General features: G+C 41.5%; 1 protein-coding gene across 1 annotated transcript; it reads right to left on the bottom strand.

The window, feature by feature from the left end:
- Positions 1–14,551: 14,551 nt before the first annotated feature.
- Positions 14,552–22,839, bottom strand: LMOD2 (leiomodin 2). The gene is made up of 3 exons (XM_080818906.1): positions 22,347–22,839; positions 16,021–17,349; positions 14,552–15,495 (listed from the first exon to the last, which is right to left on the bottom strand). The coding sequence occupies exons 1-3, from the start codon at positions 22,617–22,619 to the stop codon at positions 15,469–15,471; spliced, it is 1,629 nt and encodes a 542-aa protein (XP_080675032.1). The 5' UTR covers positions 22,620–22,839; the 3' UTR covers positions 14,552–15,468.
- Positions 22,840–23,383: the final 544 nt, after the last annotated feature.

Here is a 23,383-nt window from a genome sequence, read left to right as displayed (position 1 = left end):
TTCTTAATCAATGGTATCAAAGACGGTTCTTTAAACAGGAACCTCCGTTTTGATAAATAGAATTTTCTGTGCTGCTGACTTTGGCACAAGTGGGTGTCTGAAGATTAAACTGAGTTATGGAATCTAGTGTGTAGGATGCTACAAAATGCCTTCTAAGAGCTTTAGCCAAATTTAAACATTTCAATAATATGTTCCATTAAAAAATTGTTTCTGTTGTACAGATGTGAACACTTAAGAATGTATTAACCAAACTTAGAAAAAAAATTTTTTTGTGATACAAATGCCTCAGAATTGCTCTTGTCACATTGTATTTATCTAATCGAAGGAGAAATTCCTGAAATAACTTACTGTCCTTCAGAAATGGAGTTCTTAAAGGACAAGTGTAGACATAAGGTCTATTTATATACAATAGAAAATTCTTTATGGAAAAGAAAAGACAAATTTTGCTTTGCACACTTATTTTATTGACATTTTTACATCTTACCTCCAAAATACAGCATTCTCTTATAATCTCTTGGTCTTTCATTGATGGATTTTTTTTTTAACCTTTGCTTTTTAGTGAAGCCACTGGGAAAGGTGTAGTATATAGGCTGTTATGAATATGATGGGGAACATACTTTGCAGTTAGTGCTAAGACTGTCTACATGTGATACATGTATCCTCCATTACATGAAGGAGTCTGTTGAAAATTTTGGCTTTATAAGAAAATGTGTACATAAATTAACCATAGCTTTTTTTTAAATCTACATCAGTGGTCATCCTAACTATTGATGCAGTATTTAATTTTACACAAGTCCAGTGTAAATTTAAACTGGTCTGTACCACCATCAGAACTGACAAATCAAGATGTGAATAGCACACAATTATTTTGAGTAAAATTTAATAGATAGTAGCTTATAGTTGGGTGGTTTTTAGGTTTGGTATTTGTGTATTGGGGAATTTCTAGTAAATTTGAAGTCCCTTAATTTTTTTTAGCAACCACAAAATATTTTTATACTTACTTTAGTAAAGGTTTTCTTTAAATTTTCTATTCAAGAGGAAATTCTATTTTAACAGTATTAAGTTACATTATGGAACTGGAAGTTCCAGATGTCATATTGACATCACTTTCTGTCTTGGACTGATGGGCATGTCTTGACCTAAATTCAGTTTTATCTTGGTTGTGGCTAGATGTGTGAGGATTTTCATCCAAGCCCAAGTCTAAGAATTTTTAAACATCAATATCACCATATTTAAACAATTGTTTATTAAGACTAAATAGGTGGTAGACATTAAAATATAATTGCAATAAGGTAGATCCTCTCCCTCTTTACATCTAAAATGCTTATTTCACAGCTGAAAGACCGCTGCAGATCATCAGGTTCCATCAAGACAACTCTCATCGGAGTGGTAGAGGGGCTCACCTGAGTTCTGTTAGAAGGAGCTAAGACTAGAATTCAGCCTTGACTACTAGTTCAGTTGCGTCTTTCTATGCACCATAATGCTGTTTTATCCTTGTTTTCTGTATTTTTCATAAATTACCAATAAATTGCTGACTTAACTTGGCTTCTGAAAGATTTATGGCTATAAATTTCACTCTTTCTCACTTGTCATCTGGGTGTTGATAGAAGCCACCAGCATCCTGTTCTCATCTCTGCCTGGGAGAGCTGGCTTGCTTTGAGGACCCGGCCTCTGACTCTGAAGCATGTGATCATATTTTGGCTCAGTGACGGCGGACACCCTACATTGTCCAAGCAGTCGGTCATCACAGGACACTCTTGTCATTTAGTGCTGGGTTAAAATAAAATTGAGCTTTATAATCTACATCCACATTATTTTTGTTAGTTTCCTATAGATATAAAGAGCATTGCCTTTATTTAGATGTAAGTATTTTGTAAGCCCTTAACACTCAACTTGCCTGACAGAAAATCATTTTGAGAATGTATTAATCTTTCTGTATAATTTTCAGTCAACAGCTGCACTGTCAATTTAAAGACCGGGAGTTCTTCCAGGAGGACAAGGACAAACCAAACACTTTAAATCCAACTTCCTGGTTTTCTTATTAGTGAGAGAGGGGAGATTCTAATTTAGTGGCTTGTATTTCATCCTTACTGGAAAAGATGCAGGAAAATAAAGCTCGTATTCCAGTGTTGGTGGTGTTGAAAGAAAGAAATTAAGTGAAAGGAGAAGGCATCGTCAGGTCCAGTTAACTACAGGGAAACAAAGCTGTTCATAATGTCTCAATTCTGTAGTGATCTGTTAAGAGAACTCTGGTTAGTTCCTTACATCAGCTTTTGAGCCTAAAAAGAAACAACTTTTATTTATTTATTTTTTTTTTAGTTAGGGTGGGAGTCTAAGGAGATAGAGAATAGAAAGGAGAATTTGTGTTTGCAAGCAGATTTTTGTCTTAAGATTGGGATTGGGAGAATATTCAGAAAGTAAAATTTAAATATGTTAAAATCCCCGTTTTGAAGGGTGATGACTAGTTGAGAAGAAGCTGATGAAATCAGGTTTTGGTTTATGTTTTGCTTACTAAGCAAGGATGTAGGGGTACTTGGGTGGCTCAGTTGGTTAAGCATCGGACCCTTGATTTTGGCTCACATCATGATTTCAGGGTCGTGGAATGGAGCCCTGCCTCGGGCTCTCAGCATGGAGTCTGCTTGAGATTCTCTCTCTCTCTCTCTCTCTCTCTTTCCCTCTGCCCCTTCCCCTCATGTGTCCTCTTTCTCGCTCTCTCTCTTCCTAAAATAAAATCTTTCTTAAAAATTTTAAAAATTCTAAAAAAAAAAGGTTATAAATGTAGAGAGGCCAGCTTCTTTATTGTATAGTCGACTAAAAATCTATACCAGTCCTTTCAGATTTTTTTGAACTTTGCTGTGGATATTTGACAAATGTTGTGATGTGTTTAACATGAACAGTTAAGTAATTATGAGGGAATCTGATTTAGTAAGCATAGTCCTAGCACTGCAACCATTTTCTTCCCAAGCCATGGGTAAATGGAACATATTATGATTCTGTTTAAGTGACCTTGCTTTGTCCCTGATTGAATGCTTGGATGCTGTTGAACATGTTTGTAAGGATCTGCTGCCTAAAAATGCCTAGAAAGTTTGAGTTGATTCTGAGCCAAATGATTGTTTGGGTCCACATAGCCACTATGCCTGGGTCAGTCTGATGTGGTTTATGCCTTGAGACTGTGTGCGGAGAGCTCTGTGAGTCCTTGAGCCAGCTCAGCATCCTCCTGTTACTTTCCACTTACATTACTTGGTTTTCCAGAGCAATAGAAAACCTGGTTTGATGGGAAGTCATTGTATTATTTTTTATAGATGCTTCTTCCTTTCCCAATGCTTTTAAGTATTAAGCCAAGCATCATGCCTCTGAGAAGACGGGCAGGGAGAAACAAGTACGTTGTGCATTTGAGTTCAGTCTTGACTCTGTTGAGCTTGCTTCTCTAATCATTATGGACAGTTGAATTCAAATGGGATTTGGTGGGTCATTGGAAAAGATAGGATAACTTGTAGGGGGGAAACGTGTTTGTATTCTTTCTACCGCATGGCCGGTTAACACTCAGAGGTAGCATTTTCTTTGTATCTGGGTCTTGGTTTGTGATGTGTGGTCAGTTAGAATTGCAGTAATAACTCCACACACAAAACAGCTTGACATAATAAAGCAAGTATCTTTCAACACTTGGAAGCCATTGCTCTATCTTCATGTTGACAAGATATGCCACAAAATTGAGGATAGAGATGGGCAGTGTGAAAACTATGAAGGAATTTTTTCAGAGTTTTTCCCAAAAAAGCTTTCAAATATATAAGTTTTTTTAAATATTACTAGGAACTGGTGACTAAAGCAAGAAGGAACAGAAATGTAAGGAAATGTTCTCCTGTATCAAGCTCCCGAGGCTTCAAAAATTCCAACTTCTTATTTTCGGACCAACTAGGTGAGTGCACTTAGATGTGGGTGTTATTATCCTAATGTCTGTACTTAACCAAACTACTTAAAATGAATTACTGTTACTGTAAATTGGAGGTAGGCCCCAGAAAAAAACAAATCTGTTGTCCTGTACTAACATATCTCTAGATCTGGAAAACAGAAATTCATGTGGCCACATAATGCCAAGACCCACTGAGGAGTCAGGCTCCCACCTCCCCTGCCAGCTTGGTAACAGGTAGTTTATTAAATCACCTTGTTGTAGCTTGAATAGAAGTTTGAACAGAAGGTGTCCTCATGACCCATCATGAAAGAATGGCTGAAAGGCATGCATCGGTGAAACAGGAAAGGAGGCTAGAAAAAACCCTGACACTGAATGCTGGTAATACTCTTGTGTGGCTGCCTGTGTGAGCCCCTTCCAAGCCTGTCTCAAAATACAAGCTCTGCTCTAGCAGGTCACTGGAGATGTGGCCTTAGAGCCACTTATGTTATTTAAGAAACTGTCTTTGTGTTAGGGGGCATGAGCAGGAACATTTGCGTATATTGATGTATTCAGAGTGTAGTCTCAGAACCACCCTGACCTGCGGAAATTAGAAACAACTTGCACAGGTACGAGGAGGAGGACTTAGTGCATAAGTGCACAAGCACTTGACTGGCTCCATTTAGATTGAGAAAGAGCATTTGAGTCATAGGTCATGATTCTTAAAAAGTTTACATTAATGCACTCAGCCTCTAATGAAAAAATCGGGGGGGGAACAAAAAAATAAGGAAAAGATTTTATATTTGTAATCATTACCCACAAGACTGGCAGTGGATCAAAAGGTGAAAACTTAGGCTAGTTTCAAGATTTGCCAACTACTGGCTGCTGAAAACAGGAGTGTTAATACCAGTCTACTGAATAATTTATAAATATGGCAAAAGTTTAAGTCGCTGATGTAATCTAGGAAATATACATATATCCTTTAAGAGTTATCAATGCTAAGTCAGGATTTCTGCATGGCTGGTTTTTCTCTTAAAATTGGGGAAGAGGAGCAACCATTACGCATGGCACTTTGGGCATGCAGGCTCTCAATATCCAACATACTGTTCATTGAAAAGTGGGTGCTGGCAACATGTAGACTGTAATCTATTTCTTAAAATAATGGGCCTGAATTAATGTGACCTTGACAATGCTATTAACTGACTTACCAGAGCTGTTCCGGCAAATCTTTTGGAGAAACAAAAGTGATGCTGTGTAAAGTTCAAAATATGGAAAATTTTTTCTCAAGTCGTTTGGTTTCCAGACTTAAATTCCAATTGGCGATTTTTCACAGCATCTCCCCCAAAGATAGAAACTATTGCACCATGTTGAATAGGAAATCAGAAGAAACAACAGGTTTCAGAAAATTATGGGGATTGCTTTCCTGTCTAAGTTACTGTTTCTCTTGAAAGCATTGTCCTCTTAAATCACTCGCCAGGATTACTTTCTCTTAATATGGTAGCAGTAACTTCCCTTGTGCTTACCCCTCCTAGAAATTGTCTAATACCATTTTTTGTTGTATGGTTCCTGTCATTGCCTTATACTTCCTTCCCCCAACACAGAAATAAACAGTAATTGTCAGGTAATTAAGAGGGCTGGGAATATAAAATGCTCAGGAGAGGATCGGGTTCGTATATGTATTCTTGAAACTTGTGATTTGATACTGGGAAGTAGCACAGTGAAGATCCCATGGACTTCATGTAAGTAATAGGAAGAAATATTGGCAATACATTTACCAACCTGCACGAGTGTTTTTGGGTTTGTTTTGGTTTGTTTTTTTTTTCTTTCACTTTTTTTAAAATTAAGTTTTAATTTAAATTATAGTATAGCTACAAGTGTTTTTCTAATAAACACTTTTCCCAGAGGGCACAGTCAGTACCTTCCCAATTAATTTGCAATTCCCAGTGTCCTTTGCTCTCTGACTTCCTTGGGGAGACGCTCCCAACCCTGTCTCCCTTCTGCAGGGGGATCTGTAATGTGGACACTCAGCCAGTTTCAGACTGGGCTACTTTCTGATAATAATGATGAAGCCATTTAAGGGGTCTTCAAAGCCCCATGGCCATGCATACTACATGACCATTTATTTTTCCTTTGAGGAAAGTAGTATTTGAAAGTATCCATTTTAATACTAGCCAGTATTTATTAGAGCACTTATTAACATGCAGTTGGACACTGCATGAAATATTTTACATGAGAAACTTGTCACAATTTTTCAGCCAAGGCAAATAAAACAGGTTAAACAATTTGCACAAAGTTAAATAGCTGATATCTGACAGAGCTGAGCTTCAGACTTAGGTCTGTCTTAATACAGAGGATGTGCCTTTAACCACTACAGTTCCCTGCCTCCCAGGTGCATTAAGTCATCAGTGATAGTCTGGGTAAAAAATAAAAATACTACTCCAGGGGCACCTGGGTGGCTCAGTGGGTTAAGGCCTCTGCCTTCAGCTCAGGTTATGATCCCAGGGTCCTGGGATCGAGCCCCACGTCGAGTTCTCTGATCAGCAGGGAGCCTGCTTCCTCCTCTCTCTCTCTCTGCCTGCCTCTCTGCCTACTTGTGATCTCTGTCTGTCAAATAAATAAAATGAAGTCTTAAAAAAAAAAAATACTACTCCAACAGCTTTACTTCAAATGTAGAAGGCTTGGGATTGTTCTGCTTATGCACGTGCAGGGGCCCAAAGGGAAATGCTGTCATTCTCTGTTTTCCAGAAAAAAAAAAAAAAGTTCAACAGAAAGGAAAATAAGTTATAATCATGCAGCTGAACCAGCAGCCACTGAAGCAAGCCAGGGCCCCAGGCAAGTTGCGAGTTTAGTACAGGCTCATGTTTTGGGAGTATTCAGTGAATAGAATATAGTATTTTTATAATTTGTCTTTGGTTTGCTCATCCCCAACTCCCACTCCCCTCTCCATCAGCATTAAAGTTTTTTTCCCCCATTTGAAATATTAGATTAGGTAACTAACATGTTTGAGTAATCCCAAATGTGTAATAAATGACACAAGAATTTATTTGGAATTACCTCAGAGTCCTCTCTCTAAACTCGAAGTAATCTCTGCCAGTGTGTCTCCTTTCCTTAAGCATTTTCCATTTATTTCATATTTTTATCCCCCCAATGGGGACTTTTAATTTATGAATATCATATGTGGAGACAAAATTGGATTTGTTTTGCCTTTTTTTTTTTTTGCTTATGTTAAAAAAATTCACATTTCTTTAAAACCAACATTTACCACTAATAACCTCTGAGGTAAAAGCATAATTATCCATCCTAACAAAGATTCCTGTTCAACTTCCTATGAGTGTCTCTGAAGAGTCACAAAAAAATTCTTGGCAGCATTTAGAGAAAAATAAATGAGGGTGTTAGTATTACCTTGCTCTTCCTGAATGTGGTATTTTCAGCTTTCTGCCGGTCTCCTGGGTAGGCTCCACAACTCCCAGCTGGTACCATGTGGGCAAAAAGTAAAGCTGGAGAAGACTAAAGTATAACTTCTAAAAAGACAATCATAAATATATATAAAATACATGTATTTTTCCCTCTGACTCCTCCTTCCAAAGTCCAAAAACTATTTCCAAAAAAGTGTCCTTTAATTTTCCCACTTTTGCTGAAGAGTTTGTAAAGAGTTCCTCTGAGCCACCATTTGTTGGATTATGTTCACATGGATGCACTGGTTTTTAATCTGGGGTGCTGCCCCCCCCACACTACCCTCCCCACTGGCTTGAAAAGGAATTAATACAGGATAGGTTCAGGGAGGTCAACTTGCAAACTGTGAACTGAGCCTGACTTTTGATCACCTGTTTCTGTGTTTTTGTGACAGTGGTCACTCAGATGGGTCACCTGAGATTCCATTCAGGAAGAGAGAAAGTTTAACAGTTTGTGCTAGTGTCAACACTAGTTTGACCACAGATTGGTATGTTTTTCCATTACATGTCTAATTTTTAAAAATTCAAAATATATAACCCCACGAAAGTTGTGTTGTTAGGAATCTATTCAGTTTGTAATAAAGTTTATATAGCGAATTACACAATGTTTCAATCTGGAACAAGTGATTAGTTGTCTGAAAATTAGCGCAGCATAGCTAATATACAAATAGATTATGTATCCAAGTAAAAACTTCCACTTTAGAGTGCAAATTTGTCCTAAGGGTTTTAAAGATCAGACTGATTTTCCCTTAGGATCATCATTTAGAGAACAGGACTTTGATTTTCCGGTTGTCAGTCTCTGACTTGCTCAAATGCTGTCCTGACCATAGCTTGCGTAGCCACTCCTGAAGATCGCCTGGCCACTGCTCCCAGCCCACACCCAGAAAAAGTGTGGAGGTTCTGAGGGAGGAGGCACAGCAAGAGTGGATGCTAATATTCTTAGAACTCTGGCCCTACTGTGTACACAAAGGAAATGGTAATATTGGGTGCTCATTGGATCCCCTTAGCCTCCATGTGTAGGACCTGGGACCAATCTTGCCTCTAGAACTTCATTTCTCAACCATGGTCCTTTTTGATCCCAGACTACTGTTGGCACTCCATGAGGACTGATGAGAAGATACTGTCATGTTGTCTCTTCATTGTTGTTGAGTAGCTAATACATCTGTCTATTAAAATACATGTATTGAGTGCTTGGTGTTTATTGGGCATAAAGATAAGATACAGTCCCTAAGCTCCTGGATATATAGTCCAGTAAAGATAGTGGGGAGACTAAGACATGTACGCAAATAGTATATAATGCAAGGCAAAATGTATCTTGAGACTATGGAAAACTGATTATAACAAGGGCAGATATTGAAGGAGGAAGATGAGTTCAGTTTTCAGTACATTGTGTCTGAATGTGAATGGGTACATTCAGAATCGTGGGGGCATTCATTTGTGCTGGATTCGGGGGACCTGTGGTATGAGTAGTAGTTAACGATAGCGCTTTGGATGAGTTCATCTGGGAGAATGTGAAGAACAGAGGCTCTTTTGAAGGATACTCTTGTCCACATCAACTTGGGTCAATAAGCTACTTGTCTTTCAAGGCCTCTTTGGAAGGAGGAATTAGGTGCTAACCAGATAAAGAGAGTGAAGGGAACTCCAGGCAGGTAAGACGGGGTGTGAAATGCTGTGTGTCAAGAGGGGGCACCGCTTGTCCAGTGAGCTGCAGGTCGCTCAGTCCGGCTTAAGCACAGGGTACATGGGGCAAGAGGTGGAAACTGAGGCAGAAAGATAATCAGGGCCATGTTTGCCATGCTAAACGATTTGAACTTTATTCTGGAGAATATGGGCTACCCCTGAAGAATTTCAAGCAGGTGATTGCTGTGATGAGAATTGTGTTTTGGAAAGACTATCCCTCTAGCATATTAAAGACAAGTTGGGGGGAGTGAGAATGGAAGTGGAGAAGCCAGTTGGAAAGAAACGAGCTCAGAAGCAACAGTCCAGCTAATAGACTGTGAGGGACTCTATGAGGGTTTTTTTGTGGTGTTCAAGGAGAGTGTATACCATCTTCCAGAGGGGAAGAAGTTCTATTCAGAGCTATAAGTCTAGGGGTTGCTCCTGTTACATAAAAGTCCCCTGAGCATCTGCCCTACACTAATGAATTTGGGGGTGCAAATGTAGACAGGAACTGCACCTTGGGAGGGGGCCAGAGACAGCTGAATTAGTGCCTAACCGAGTGAAACAGATCTGGAATTCCCAAGGGTAACATATGAGGACAGTGGTGATGTAGAAGCATGAAGGGAGAGGAAGGAAGTGATACACTAGCAAGAAAGCACAGACAAGGAAGTGGGATGAAATAGCCAAGCTGGAGGGCGGGGGGAGGGAAGGATCTCTGAGGGTTAGTGAGGCAGAGGACTTCTCACAACAATAACATCTCGTGTTTGATTGGAAGTTGTTTGTGTTGCTGTAATGTCAACCCTCCTTTGTTTCCCAAATTTTCGTGCAATGTTGAGGCTGTGGAAATGGAGAAAGAGAGCTAATTGCCACAGGTCAATAGAATTTGAAACAGGGCCATTAAATCATAGGTTTTTAAGGTACGGGCTTGGAACCAGGGACCCAGAGACAATTAGGAGCAGGAATTCTCCTCCATCCCAGGAATTCTCAGAAATCTTACAGAAGACCATGGCCTGTCACGGAGATGGAGTGAGATTTCCAGTTGACTTTATCTAGAACATACACACAGTTTCCCCCACTATCCTAGTGTTCCCATAAAAACTTCCACACGCAGAAATGGCTTAAAGCAAAGTAGCAATGATTTAATTTATATGGAAAAACTTGCAAATATTCCCAGACCCCAAAAATCACCCCTGTTAGACTTTTCTGTTAAACATGTAATGTTAAACATGTATGTCTCTCCTCCTGAGAGATGTACAGAATAAATTGAGATAAAGCACAGATGCTCACAGACATGTTTCAAAGCTATGGAGGCTTGATGCTGAGATCCCAAGGCAGGTCCTGGGGAGGGGAGTTGGGGAGCCCTCTCACTGCTTGAGGTGCGTGCTACCTCTGTAATGACCCGCTGCAAAACAAACACTGAACGTTATTCTCACTTTTTTGTAAAGGTGAAAATCCTTTTTGGATTCCTTTTAGTCAGTGAAAATAGGTACTAGTATATGTCTTCCATAAAACTGAAGTGGCATAATGCAAACTTTACAAAATCAGGAGATATATATATAGATATGCACACACATATGTCATTTTTGCTTGACATAAAAAATATATATATAAATTTATATGTACGTATATAATATAACTTTTTCTCATGTCAGGTAAAAATGATTACATGTGTATATGTGTGAGTATAAAATACAACTTCTATTTCTCATGTCAAGTAAAAATGACATACCGGGAGGGTGTGCCCTCTTTATTCTGAGATTTGGGGACACTGCTCTCCAACCCTGTATCTTTGAATGCCACTCATGCCGTGTGACCCCCAAACCCTTATTTGCAGCAGGAATCCCACCCCCATCATTCTAGACCCACCCACACATTCAAATGGACAGGCACCTCAGACACAATGTATTTAAAACCAAAGTCATCTTCTTCCTCCAACACCTGCTCCTATCCCACTTTTGGCACCACTATCCACCCAGATGGCCCAGCCAGGAACACAGGTGTCAACATAGACTCCTCTCTTTCATTGCCTCCTGCCCCCTACACCTACCCAGTTACTAAATTCTGTGGAGTAGGTACTTTCTGAGTCTCTGCTCTGTCTGTTCAGACCCCTTTACACTTACGCAGTGTTCACAGTTCAAATATGTATTCACTACCTTCTTAAATGATTATAATGGTCTCCCGTCTGGTCTTCCTTCCACCAGCCTGGCCCTCACAGAATCCATCCTTCTCTTGGTTACACAGGTCATATTTTTAAAACCCATATAAACATCATGTCACTCCTCCTCTTGAAATTCTTTGATGCTCCCAGGACTTTCATTAATTAAGTCCACATTCCTTAGCTTGCACTAAATTGTTCAGGTTGGGTTTCTGTAAGCGCAATTCATCCCAGCCTTTTTGATTCAGAAGCAGAAAATTGCATGAACTTTTTGAAAGCATCTTACTAATACATGCCTCTGTGGTTCAGATAGGCATATAATTTGGCTGTGAGAAAGTTGGTAAACATGACAATTTGGTTGAAACCTAATTTCCAGTTTTGGTGTACCACAATGATGGCTCACAACTCTTGTCTATCTGGGAAATGGCTTTATAGTGGTCATTCATCAATCAGTTTTTCTAAGGGCTTTCTGGAAGAGTTTCAAGTCAGAATAACTCAAAGGGATGGTTTACACAAACAATATATCCAACATCAGAGGACTAATCAAAATAACCTAAATAACCAACAGTATATTGAACTTTCTTACATAAAATATGATAGGTTGTATAATGGTATATATGCTATCTTCCCTTTTTTGTAGAAAACATAGTAATATGTATATTTAAGTATGCATTAAGAAGAATGAATCTAAAGGATATACATTAAAGGGTCATTAGTGGTTTGTCTGTGTGGGTAGGAATATGGGAATTCATTAGGTTCTTTTGCTTCCTATATATTCTGATTTTTCTTAATGATCACATACTGTTTTTATAAAAAGGAAGCCCATAGAGAAAATATAAGTGGTAATTTTAATTCACCAAAATTATCAATACTGGAAAAAACTGAACTATTAACTTTTTACTTTGGTAAAAGTAAACAGAATTACATTAAACCCTATGATTTTCAACTATTTTCTATATTGCCCTGTTCCTCAAACTTAAATATCCTCCCTTATTCCCTAGCCCCATCATTTGACTGGCTAAAAAAATCATGTGTTACTATCCCTGAGACGCCTTTCTTTTCTTGCCTTCTTTTTTAGAGAGAGAGAGAGAGACAGAGAAGGAGAGAGAGAGAGGTGGGGGAAGGGCAGAGAGAATCCCAAGCAGGCTCCACACCCAGTGTGGAGCCAGAAAAGGGGCTCAATCTCACAACCCTGAGATCATGACCTGAGCCAAAAATCAAGTCAGATGCTTAATCCACTGAGCCACCCAGTCACCCCCCCCCAGCTTTCCTTGACCCCTATCTGTTTTTGGTCAAGGGTCTTTGGTAAACTATGACTCCCAAGTCAAATCCATCCAACAGCCTGTGAACTAAGAGCATTTACATTTTAAATGGCTGAAAAAATCGAAAGAGGAAAGTTACATAAAATTCAAATTTGAACATCTATAAAGTTCATTAGAACACACACATGCTCTCTCAGTTACATATTGCCTATGGCTGTTTTTGCCCTGCAGGGGCAAAGTCTAATTGTTTCGGCAGAGACCAAACAGCCTTTACAGAAAAAGTTTGCTAACCCTAACTTTAGATGATGAGGCTTCTTCAGTGCCCACATACGACCTTAAATCTTTCTCTAAGTCAGTTCTTACCACATATTCAGGAAGGGATGGTTTTCTCAGGATTCCCACTGCTCTGGGGTGGAAGGCACTCTCTAGTTTAACTTGGTCTCCCCAGCAAAGAGCAGAGGGTCTAGTACACGGGAGGCACTTGGTAAGTGAATGTGTGATGTTTGAAGGCTGGTGGAAGCTCCTTCAGTGAGAATGTCAGTTACAGGACAGGGATTGTATCTCCTTCATTGACTGTGTATCCTCAGCATCCAGAAAAGTGCCTTGAACCCAGCAGGCACTTAGAAATCTGTCTTTGTGGAAGTTGTCAAGAGCACTAATGTTGTACCATATTTCTGAGTTCTGTAATTCTTAGGTCAATTCTTAGTCTTTTAGACCACACTATTTGATGATTAATGAAAATAAGACTCCACCTTTCAAACCTCAGAGAAACCAAGAAAAGATAGTGTAAACTCTGACATGAAAGGAAGTGGTTAGGAGGTCTTTTCAAGAACCTACGGATTTGCCGTCCTCCTCGATACAGCTCAGTCTGGGCCTTGCAGCCTGTTAGTGCCTCTTCCTTTCCCTCGCTTGGAGCAACTACCTCAGGGCAGGTATTAAATCAACATCCTGCTGACACTGAGTTATAAATGCCTGGGGCAGCCGGGCTCCTGACCCGCCGTGAGACTCAGCATCCTGGCCTCGTTTCAAAGCCGGATGATGTGTACTTGAAGAGATTAATGTGCAAGTATAAATCACAGCCTAAACACTTCATCTGCTCTTGGACGCTCTTCTCCCAGTGAGCTGAAAGCTCTTTATAAAGGATGAACTAATTAGTTTCCATACAAACTCTATGAGTTTGCAGGCAGGATGAACTCATCCCTGTCCTGTGCTGAGTAGAGTCATAGCCCCTCGAATGTTTACAGCACGTTACACTCGAATGTTCTAAAATAACCTTCTAGCAGTGTCTTTCCTGAGTGATAAATGTACCTAATCAGTCTCTGATCACATCATACCTGTCTTATGATGGGCTTCATAATATTTTGTTGTGTTTTGCGCCTTTCAACAATGGGGGTGGGGAGGGCAGGGGGAAATACACCTGAGACAATACAGATAGTTCAGCAAGTATTAGTCACTCCCAACATGGAGGCAGGGCACTGACTTAGCTCAAGGCCTCTGGCCCCCTGCTTCTGAGATTATATAGATGGTGCTCACCGAGTAAGAGAACAATAGAAACAGACTAAAAGAAACAGACCCAAGAACTACTGGACAAATTTCCTAGTGAAACATAATCCTCTTGATTGGAGATAATCCAAAGCTTTGTACGTAGAGCAAACAATCATTGAATGGGTAGCCCAGAGAGCTTGCCAGAACCACTGTTAGACTCTGCAGGATACAGAGGAAACATTGCTAATCATAGTTAATACAAAAGACTTTAGAAGAGATTTATAGCTTTCATAAATTGGAGTGGAGCACTGGAGTGGGATGAAGGTAATCTCGGAAATGTCTTTCTCTTATTTGAATTCAGACCTTCCTTAAGTGAGAGGGAGGTGGGATCGCATAGTACTTGGGGATTAGAAATACATGTGCCTTCGTCCTAGGATGTGTGCTAAGGAGGTCCGCGTCACCATTTGTGTAGGGCACAAAGAGGTTGATGCCCACTGGACTAAGGTTCATCTAAGGAGAGTTCAAAGGGAGACGAGAGTGATGAATCTTTAGTATCAGCCACAAGATAGCTCTGAATTTAGGGCTTATTTTCCAGAATTCCCCCAACACTATTTCCTCTACCAAGAAGCTTTCCTTCATTTTTTTTTTTTTTCCCAGAAATTGTTGTAAATATCGGGTTGACTCCTCGGTACCTATCAGCCTTTTGGGAATGTTGGAGTGTCAGCTGACATCCTGGGTCTAAAGTCAATGCACCCACTATGATAACGGCCACTTTGGGGACTTCTCTAGAGCTTTTATCTCACTACCAAGAAGATTTTAAGAAAATTTTTGATTTCAGGCCCCTGGGAGGCTCAGTCAGTTGAGCATCTGCTTTCAGCTCAGGTCATGATCCCAGAGTCCTGGGATGGAGTCCCACATTGGGCTCCCTTCTCAGTGGGGAGTCTGCTCCTCCCTCTCCCCCTGCCCCTCCCCACTGTTCTACTTGATCTCTCTCTCTCAAATAAATAAAATCTTTAAAAAATTAGAAAAAAAAGAAAATTTTTGATTTCAGAATTTTTAGAGCTCTGAATTTTCTTGGACATGAAAAAACAAAGAAAGGAAAATGCTAAGGACTCAAGCCCTTTTTGGGTTAGAATGTCATATTTTTAATATTGGCAATGTTACATACATACCTGACAGATGTATCAACTCACACACACAAGAATTGGTTTGTTTTTAAAAAAACCAAAAAACTTCAATCCAAATTTATTGGGATTACAAAAATAACAGCACATTTCATTAACTCATGACAGCTCAGAGTTAGCAACACTTCCAGAGATATAAGAGCATCTTTAAATAACCTGCTTCTTGCCAGTACAAATCTCATAACATAAAAAAAGTAGTTTATTTTCATATTTACAGAAGAAACATGCCGATTGTTTCCTAAAATTCTTTTTGGAATCAATGGGTGAGGTTATTTTTAAAGTCAGGAAACATTTCAAATTGAAGAAGGCATTTTAGAAACATCTCACAATGCATCTTATTTAATACCACTGAGTGATTCTGCATCCTCTTCTTAAGATCATGTGTTTATCGCAGAGCTTCTGGAACTTCCACCTATAAAAATAGGGGATTTTCTTTCAATAAAACAACACAAATGATACAGGGAAAAATATCTGTAGGGTATGTATGTCACTAGCAATATTCTCCGAGTCAAACTCACGTATAGATTATTGCTGTGTGCTAGTCAATATTCAAATTTTATATTATAAATGAGGTTGTAAATCACTTGCAACTCTGGGGTAAAAATTTTGACAAGTGACAAATCTTTTTTGGAGTGTAAATTGTATTCCCAATTTTCATATTAAGCAAATCAGGATTTTTAAAAGTTGGAGCATCTTAAAATAGTCCTGGTCCTTCCAGAACTGGGATGCTAAGAAGGTGGTCTAGGCACACTTCTCAAATGGAAATGTGCTCGCTGGTGACCTGCTCCTGGTGTTCCAAATCTGGAGGCTTGCTCTTGCATACTAAAATATTTAAACATGAGTAAACACTTTCAGAGGTGACTTCAGTGCCATTGTGCAATGAAGGCTCACTCACGTACTATATCTGTGCCCCCAAATCTGCTCTTGGGTTACTTACCCGCCGTAGCTGTTTTATACTGCTTCCCCGAATGGCTTCCATGAGATTGTCATGAGCTGATCTGAGTGGGGTAGAAGGTCGGGAACCCTCTTCCATTTTCTTCTCTTGCACTGACCTCAGGGAATTTTTAATTTCCTTTAGGATGTTGTTTGGTTGTTTCTTAACCTTTTTCCCTTTTTTCTTTTTCTGTCCATTTTGTAATGCCCGCTGGGCACTCTCCTGTTGTTTGATGACTTCTGCAATGTTTCGGGTGATTAGTTTTTTCTCTGGGAGCGGAGGAGGTGGTGGTGGAGGAGGAGCTGGCAGCCTCTGCGGGGGCAGCGGAGGGGGTGGTGGCGGAGGAGGGGGGGGCGGAGCCACAGGAGACGGAGGACAGCTCCTCACAGTTTGGACTTTCTTGGGGAGTTTGGGGGATGACCAGGGAGAGTGCCTGGGAGATGCATAAGGTGAAGAGCCAGGTGTTCCTCTTTGCCACACTTTGGTCCTAAGATTGGCTCCTCCATCATAGCCCTCTTGCTGTTTTTGCTCCTGCATCCGCTTCTGCCTCTGTTTATCCATATTTCTCGTCAGGAGGCTCGTCATGCTCATTCTTGGTCCTGGGAGCTCAAAATGGTAGCCCAGCCTCAGCAGCGTGGTGTTCTCCCTGAGCAGCTTGACGATCTCCATCTCCACCTGGCTGCCCATGATGTGCCTCTGGTTGTGGAAGCGCAGCTCTGTGAGCACCGTGTTCTGCTGCAGAGCCCTCATGATGGCCAGGATCCCCTTGCCCGTGATGAAGTTGGACTCCACGTTGATGTTGGTGATGTGCTGGTTGACTTTGAGCATTTCCGCAATGGCCATGGCCGCACTGTCATCTGCGCGCGTGTTGGCAAGACTGAAAGTCTTCACCACCGTGTTGCCCTTGAGGGCCTCAGCGAAGCGGGCAAGGGTCTGCGATGTGATGTTCTCGATGTTGTTCAAGTTGACCTCTGTGGTGTCAGGGTCGTTGTTCCTAATCTTTTCCAAGGCATCCTCGATCACCGTAGGGTTTCCGCAAGGGTGAATGGCGGTGGGCGACTCAGTGTTCCTTCCACTGTGGCCATTGGTCAAATTTATGTTTTCTATTTGACTTTTAAATGTCTTTGGCCTAGAGTTATCAGAATCAATGCTATCATAATTTACAGCTCCATTAATGCCTTTTTCATTTTCAGTTGTTCCTTCCTCCTCCTCCTCCTCCTCTTCCTCCTCCTCCTCTTCCTCCTCTTCTGTATAAACCTCCTCAGAAACCTCACTGTTAGTTTCAGTGAAGATGAGCTCTTCCTCACTCTCCTCTTTATCTTCCTCAGCAACCTGAAGAGCACGGTATCATCATTAAGTTGGTCATTTTTAAGCACATTTTTGTTAAATTTACAAAAGTAACGCATGGTTTTGCGATATATGAAATCATTACGTTGTATATCTAAAACCAAAATAAGGTTATATATCAATTATATCTTGGTAAATAAAAAAGGGAACTAACACGTGGCAAATAATATGAAAGAGAAAAGTTCATCTCCTGCTTCTGACCTTTCTAGTTGGGCTAACCAGGGTTTACATGTCATTGCATAACTTCCAACAGTTCTTTTTTAAAACAAACATTTCTTTCGTTTTCTGCAGAATAAATATCCAGAATTCTATTTGTTATATTAAAATTTACTGTCATTTTGCCAGTTTGAACAAATGAGTTGTAACTTCAGCTTTGGAAACCCTTGCTGTATTTTTCATTCTCTTAACTACTTGTTCTGAACTATTTGACTCCCTGTCTACTTAGAATTGAACAAATTCAACCCTCCCTCCTGGACTCATTCCTCTATCCTTATTTCGCCATCTCAAATAAAGAAATGACAATAAAAATATACAACATGTTAATGGATTCCCTTTTTTAACGTTCAAAAACTTTTCCTCAAATTTGCCTCCAGTAGCAGCTGCAACAGCCACCAGGTATTCTATGCCCCGGCTTGTGTACCTGTAGGCAAAGGCAGGGCGTCCTCCGTTTTTCCAACATTAAACTACCTCTAGGGTAGAGCCCAGCACAGGGTCTTAGAGACCCCACACCACCTGACACCAGCGGCTGTCCCTGTTTGCCGTGGGGAAGGGAAGCCGACTGTTCATGGCCGCAGCGGGTCAAAACCTAGCTCCACAGAAAAACATTCAGGTCACCCTTTGCTGCAAATCAGCTTGAAATCTCAGGCTAGTGCAGGGTTAAATGAGACGGCCTGCTGAAGAAACGGGGTGGGAGAGATAACCGCCCCCGGCACTAACTAGATTCTAACCATATGTGAAACAGCAGAGAACACTAGAAAATCTTAGAGCAAGCCATTGCCCTTGCCTGATGGTCTTAAATTATTTACCATGTATCAATTATGAAAGACTTTCAGACGAACACAAACTCAATTCTATCTTTGTCTTTCCAGTTTATGAGACTTTATACTAAGAAGCTGAGTGACCCCTTCCTTCTTTTTTCTCACTGTCTTTTCTGATTAAAAAAAAAAAAAAATTCTGGAAATTGCTGACAGAGTCCAATTTCCCCTAAATCAATCTTTTTAGTCCTTCCTTTTGTCTCCTCTAAAGCCCCAGTCCCTCCCTTGTCCCCAAAGCCTTAGTTATTCCCTCCACATTGGCAACTTTTTTTTTTCTTTTACCCCTAGGGCTCCTGCTGCCTGAGGCATGTGGAATGAGCTTTGGAAAACACTGCCTGTCTCCAGGTTTGTTTGCCCAGTTGCTACCACAAGATAGCCTCCAATTATCCACTTGTTTGGAGTGGCAGGCACCAAGTGATGGCCTGGGGAAGGGGTCAGCCACTCCCGGGATGGTTGTCTGGTCTTTATTTACTTCCTTCTTAAGGAGCAGGAGGAAGGGGGATGCTGTGTGCATGTGTGTGCATGTGTGTTTGTGTGAAGTTTTAGCTGTTTCAGTATTTGGAGGAAAAGGAGCTGTCTCAAAGACTAAGGTATACTGCTTTTCGTGCCACCATTAAACTGTATCCCCTTTGGTTTTTAAAAGACCTTTAGGCTCTATCTTCAAGAGATGTTTTCCCCTCAAAATGTGTCTGAGAGACAAAATCTGAAACCCTTATCGGTCATGTAACATCTACATGACACTCCTTCCAGGAAGCCTTCTTTGACCCCCCCCCCAATATTATCCCCTTATATTATTCTTGCCATATATGGCATTGTAGCACCCCCAGTAAAGTACCTATTTTAATTACTTGTTTGTCATTTTTCCTAAAAGACTGTTAGGTGGGTGAGGACAGGGATCATATCTGGTTTGTTCACCCAGCACAGTGCTTAGCACGTAGCAGGGGCTTGGCAAAGACTTGTTGACTGAATGGATCTAAACTGACACTGACTACCAGCCGCTGAAGATGGGAACAGGCCTGGGCTGGGCGGGTGACTGTCCTGGTTGCTTGGGGCTGAGGGGTTTCCCAGGATGCAGGATTTTTAGTTCTTAAGCTTAGATAGTCCCAGACAATCTGAGATGGTTAGCTGCCCTAGGTGGGGGACATCTAGGAGAAGGACAATAAAAGGGAGCAGAGTCTGGAGAGGGAGGTAAGAGGTCTGCTATGTGCCACTGCTCTGGAGTTCACCTTGATCCTTGTGAGAATGGGGATGGGAAGGTGGGGTGGGGTGAGGCCTGAGGGGTGAGTCTAGAGAAGGCAAATGTTGGCACTCTTCGGGAATAAATAAGGCAACAGGAAGGGGCCAACCATGTCTCCTGATCACCTCCCTGGCATCATTACACAAGCAAGGAGGCAAGAGGTGTGGTTTTTGGTTGGTTCTGGATCTACCCCTGAAGAGCTGGTTGACTTTAGTCAAGTCAGTAAAGCTCTGAGAGGTCTCAGAGAAACTACGGTATTAGCTGAGTGGTCCTCAACTGTAGTGCGTGTCATCATCACTTGGGCGGCTTGTGAGACCACAGAATGCTGGGCCGCACTCCCAGGAGGTCTGGGGAAGCCCCAGAATGAGCACTTCTGAGAAATTCCCAGGTAAGCTGAAGCGTTGGGCACCCACATTTTGAGAATGGTAGTCTTGGCACCAGCAGACCTTGGTTTGAATGTCTGCTCTCCTTATAAGCTGTTCACTTCAGCTGCATTTCTTAACCTCTCCTGGTCTCAGTTCTCGTGCAGAAGGTGAGAAGTCAATGAAATAATGTGAGTGAGCTTATTGGCCCCTATGCCTGACACCCAGCGGATACTCAAGTTAGGGGAGCTATAGACCCTCTGGTCTCCAGGGCCCCTTGGAGCTTAAGGCAGCATAATTTGTGTGGACTCAAGTGGGCAGAGGCTGTCATTCAACAAGCACCGAACATGAATTTCATAAGCCTTTACAGAGCCGATAGCCTGATAACAAAGCCCCCCTTTTCCTTCTGGTCTGTTCTGCACTACTCAGTTACACGCCCCTCTCACCCCCACCCACCTGCTGGCTGCCTGGGGCTCTGTCCTGTGGTGGGAATGGGTTTACACCCTCCACTCACAGGCCTCTGCTCAGCACCCTTGTGACTACAGAGGCAGCTGGCTAGCTGGGGAAGTATAGTGGGAGGAAAGTTAACTACTGAGAAAGGAATCAAAGTTCATCAACACGTAGCCTCTCTAATTGAGCTGATAAGCCATTGGCAGGCATCAGCAAAACCTTTGGCAGGATCAGGATGGTTCCGTCATAGCTGACAGCAGGCTTTGCCCTTGGTTTCCCACCGATCTCCAGGCACTGTGACATGAAAATGCCTTTGTTGGGTTACTGCTACGATGGCTGGCTATCCTGGATATCCGGTGGCAATTTTCATCTTTTTATCAAGGAAATTCTTCAAGGACTATAAAAAATGTTATATTTTATATATCTTACCAGATTTTTGACACACATTCCCACATTGGGGGGGGGGGGACAAGACCTCTAAAAATCGTGGTTTCGTGGTTGTGGAAGAACTGACCAGCCCAGCTCTGGCCTCATCTCCCCCTTCTGCCCCTCTGTGCAGGCAGCCACCGTGGCCTTGGCAGACCCTGGCCTGGTCCCAATGGCCCTTCCCGTGATGATTGACATGAACAAGGCTCACACATATCTTGCTACAAATGTGGCCCACACACCCTATCATCAAGATCATCTAACAGTGCCTAGATTAGTACTGTGGAAGTCCTGCCATTGGCTTCAGGCCATTTTGGTTTGAGATGATTCTGGTGGAGCCCAGAGGTTTGAAACTGTGGCTCCTAACCTGTGTTCTCCAAGTTCAGGACTTTATTATATGGCATTAACATTGTTATTGCCATTACTATTTTTCCCAGGGCATAGTCCTTTGAACCTTCTTCTGTTAATGACATATTAGGCAAATTGAAAGTAACTTAGAGTAACTTAAAATTCAAAGTAACTGTTTACTGGGCAGAAAACAAAAGCTTAACAGGCGTGAGCTCTAATAAAAGAACATTTCCAGATCTCAAGATCACCATTATAAAGTAGGAAGGAATCTTACGGGTCATCTATATAGGCATAGATGGGTCCTCAGGTGGGTTTCAGAATGTGTGTGTTATCATTTTGAAATTCAGTGTTAAAGTTTGTGTATGTATGCACAAACCCACGCGCATTATCTTAAGGAGAAGGTCTGTAATTTATCAAAATCTCAAAGGGGTTCTTGATTTACAAAAACAAAACAAAACAAAACAAAACAAAAACCCCAAACAACCCTGGATTCAACTCCCTTGAGGGACAGGTAGAAAAGAGAACCCCACAGAGATGACTACCTATTCAAGGTCTCACAACTTAGGAATGGCAGAGGGACTCAAAATAAGGTCCCCTGGCTCTCAGTCCCATGGACTTTCCACCTCTGCTCACTTCTTGGTGTTGGAAAAAAAGAATTATTTTTACTGTAGCCACCCATCACAGTCAAAGCAAACAGAGTACCCACTTCTGTCTTTATAGAAGGAAATAAATTTACTTAACTGCATATATATATGCAGTTATATATATAACTGTCACAGATACTATGTGTGTCACAGATACTATGCCACATTAGCAACTCACAGCTCAAATTAGACTTATGTTTGGCAATATATCTAAACCCATGCCTTGCTTGGGGATCATTTTCCTCTAGAAGAATCTAGAAGAATTTTGTCTTAATTGACAAAAGTCAATCAAAGGATCCCAGCTAAGAATTTTACATATGATGATCCGCTGGGTGGCCTGAGGAATTGTTCAGTAGCAGGTGCAAATGGGTTATAAGAAAAGATAAGTGAAGCAGACTGAGAAGTTAGGGAAAACAGGTTTCCCGGGTTGGGGGTAGGGAGCCGAGGGTGAGAGTAGCTAAGGAAAAACCCGAGAGCCTACCTTTCCACACTCCCCCAGCCTCTCCTTCTCCAAGAGTTTTTGGGACTCCTTTTCCCAATAGGCCATCAGTGCCTCTCTGCTGAATGTCCCCGTGGGAGTTTTCTCAGTCAGGCTCTTTTGCCTTAGCCCCACGGGAAGGCTGTGATCAGGTTCAATGTCTTCCAACTCCCTCTCTAGCTCCTTCAGCTCCTCAGCTGACAGGGAAGCAAGAAGTTCATCCTCATCGATGGATTCATATTTGCTAAGTCCTCTCCTGTAGCCAAAGGTAGACATGGTCCCTGCTTTGTCAGACCCACAAGGAGCTCGAAGAACCAGGCATTCACGGCGGCCAGAAGCAGGCAGGGAGGCAAGTGGGCAGGCTGGTCAGCAACCAGAGCTAGGAGTGGCCTTTTAAGAGCAGTGATACAGGGCCGTGACAATGCAGAGAGGGGGTGAAAGCATGGGCTGTTTTAAGCAGCAGACGTCAGCTAGACATTTGAACACAAAGAATGTCACATCAGTGGTGGATGGAGGTCTCAGAACCAGTGGGGATTATTAACACACTGGCTGGGGACATATTTAGCTGAGCCTGATAGCTCATGAGGACAGGCAGAGAGTACTTCAGATAGGGAGTAACACAGTTCTCACGTTGTATTCAAGCAACAGAATACAATTTATTTTGAAAATGACTCGCTACCACCACCATGGCCATGAAAAGATTCTTTGATTATAATCTCAGAGGTTGAGAAATGACTACACATCACTCCTCTATGAGTGGTTATTCAGGTTCCTCTAAAAACATTCTGTGGGTGGCATTGATGGTAACCAAAGGCTATCCTAATACAGCACCTCAAACTTTTATTGTATTTTGCGGTTATGAGGCACTAGTGGTAACAAGTCCTGTGAGATGATTATCCTCCTTTATGGATTTTGGCAATGGAGGCTCTGAGAGTTTACATGAAAACTTTGAAGTCAGACAGCCAGAAGCCTTTCTCCACTGCACGACATGGCTTCCTTCTCCTCAACCGAGAGTATTAGTAAACAACTAGGCTTGCACA

The sequence above is a fragment of the Martes martes genome (assembly GCF_963455335.1).
Source record: "Martes martes genome assembly, chromosome: 11".
Taxonomy (NCBI): Eukaryota; Metazoa; Chordata; class Mammalia; order Carnivora; family Mustelidae; genus Martes; species Martes martes.
The sequence above is the reverse complement of the archived record's forward strand: the minus strand, read 5'-3'. Positions and strand labels throughout refer to the sequence as shown.

Coding starts and splice junctions, on each gene's coding strand:
- LMOD2 (XM_080818906.1), bottom strand. CDS start 22,619: ATGTCTACCTTTGGCTACAGGAGAGGACTTAGCAAATATGAATCCATC. Junction 17,350..22,346: donor GGCTGGGGGAGTGTGGAAAG/GTAGGCTCTCGG, acceptor CGTGCTCTTCAG/GTTGCTGAGGAAGATAAAGA. Junction 15,496..16,020: donor GTATAAAACAGCTACGGCGG/GTAAGTAACCCA, acceptor CTATTTTTATAG/GTGGAAGTTCCAGAAGCTCT.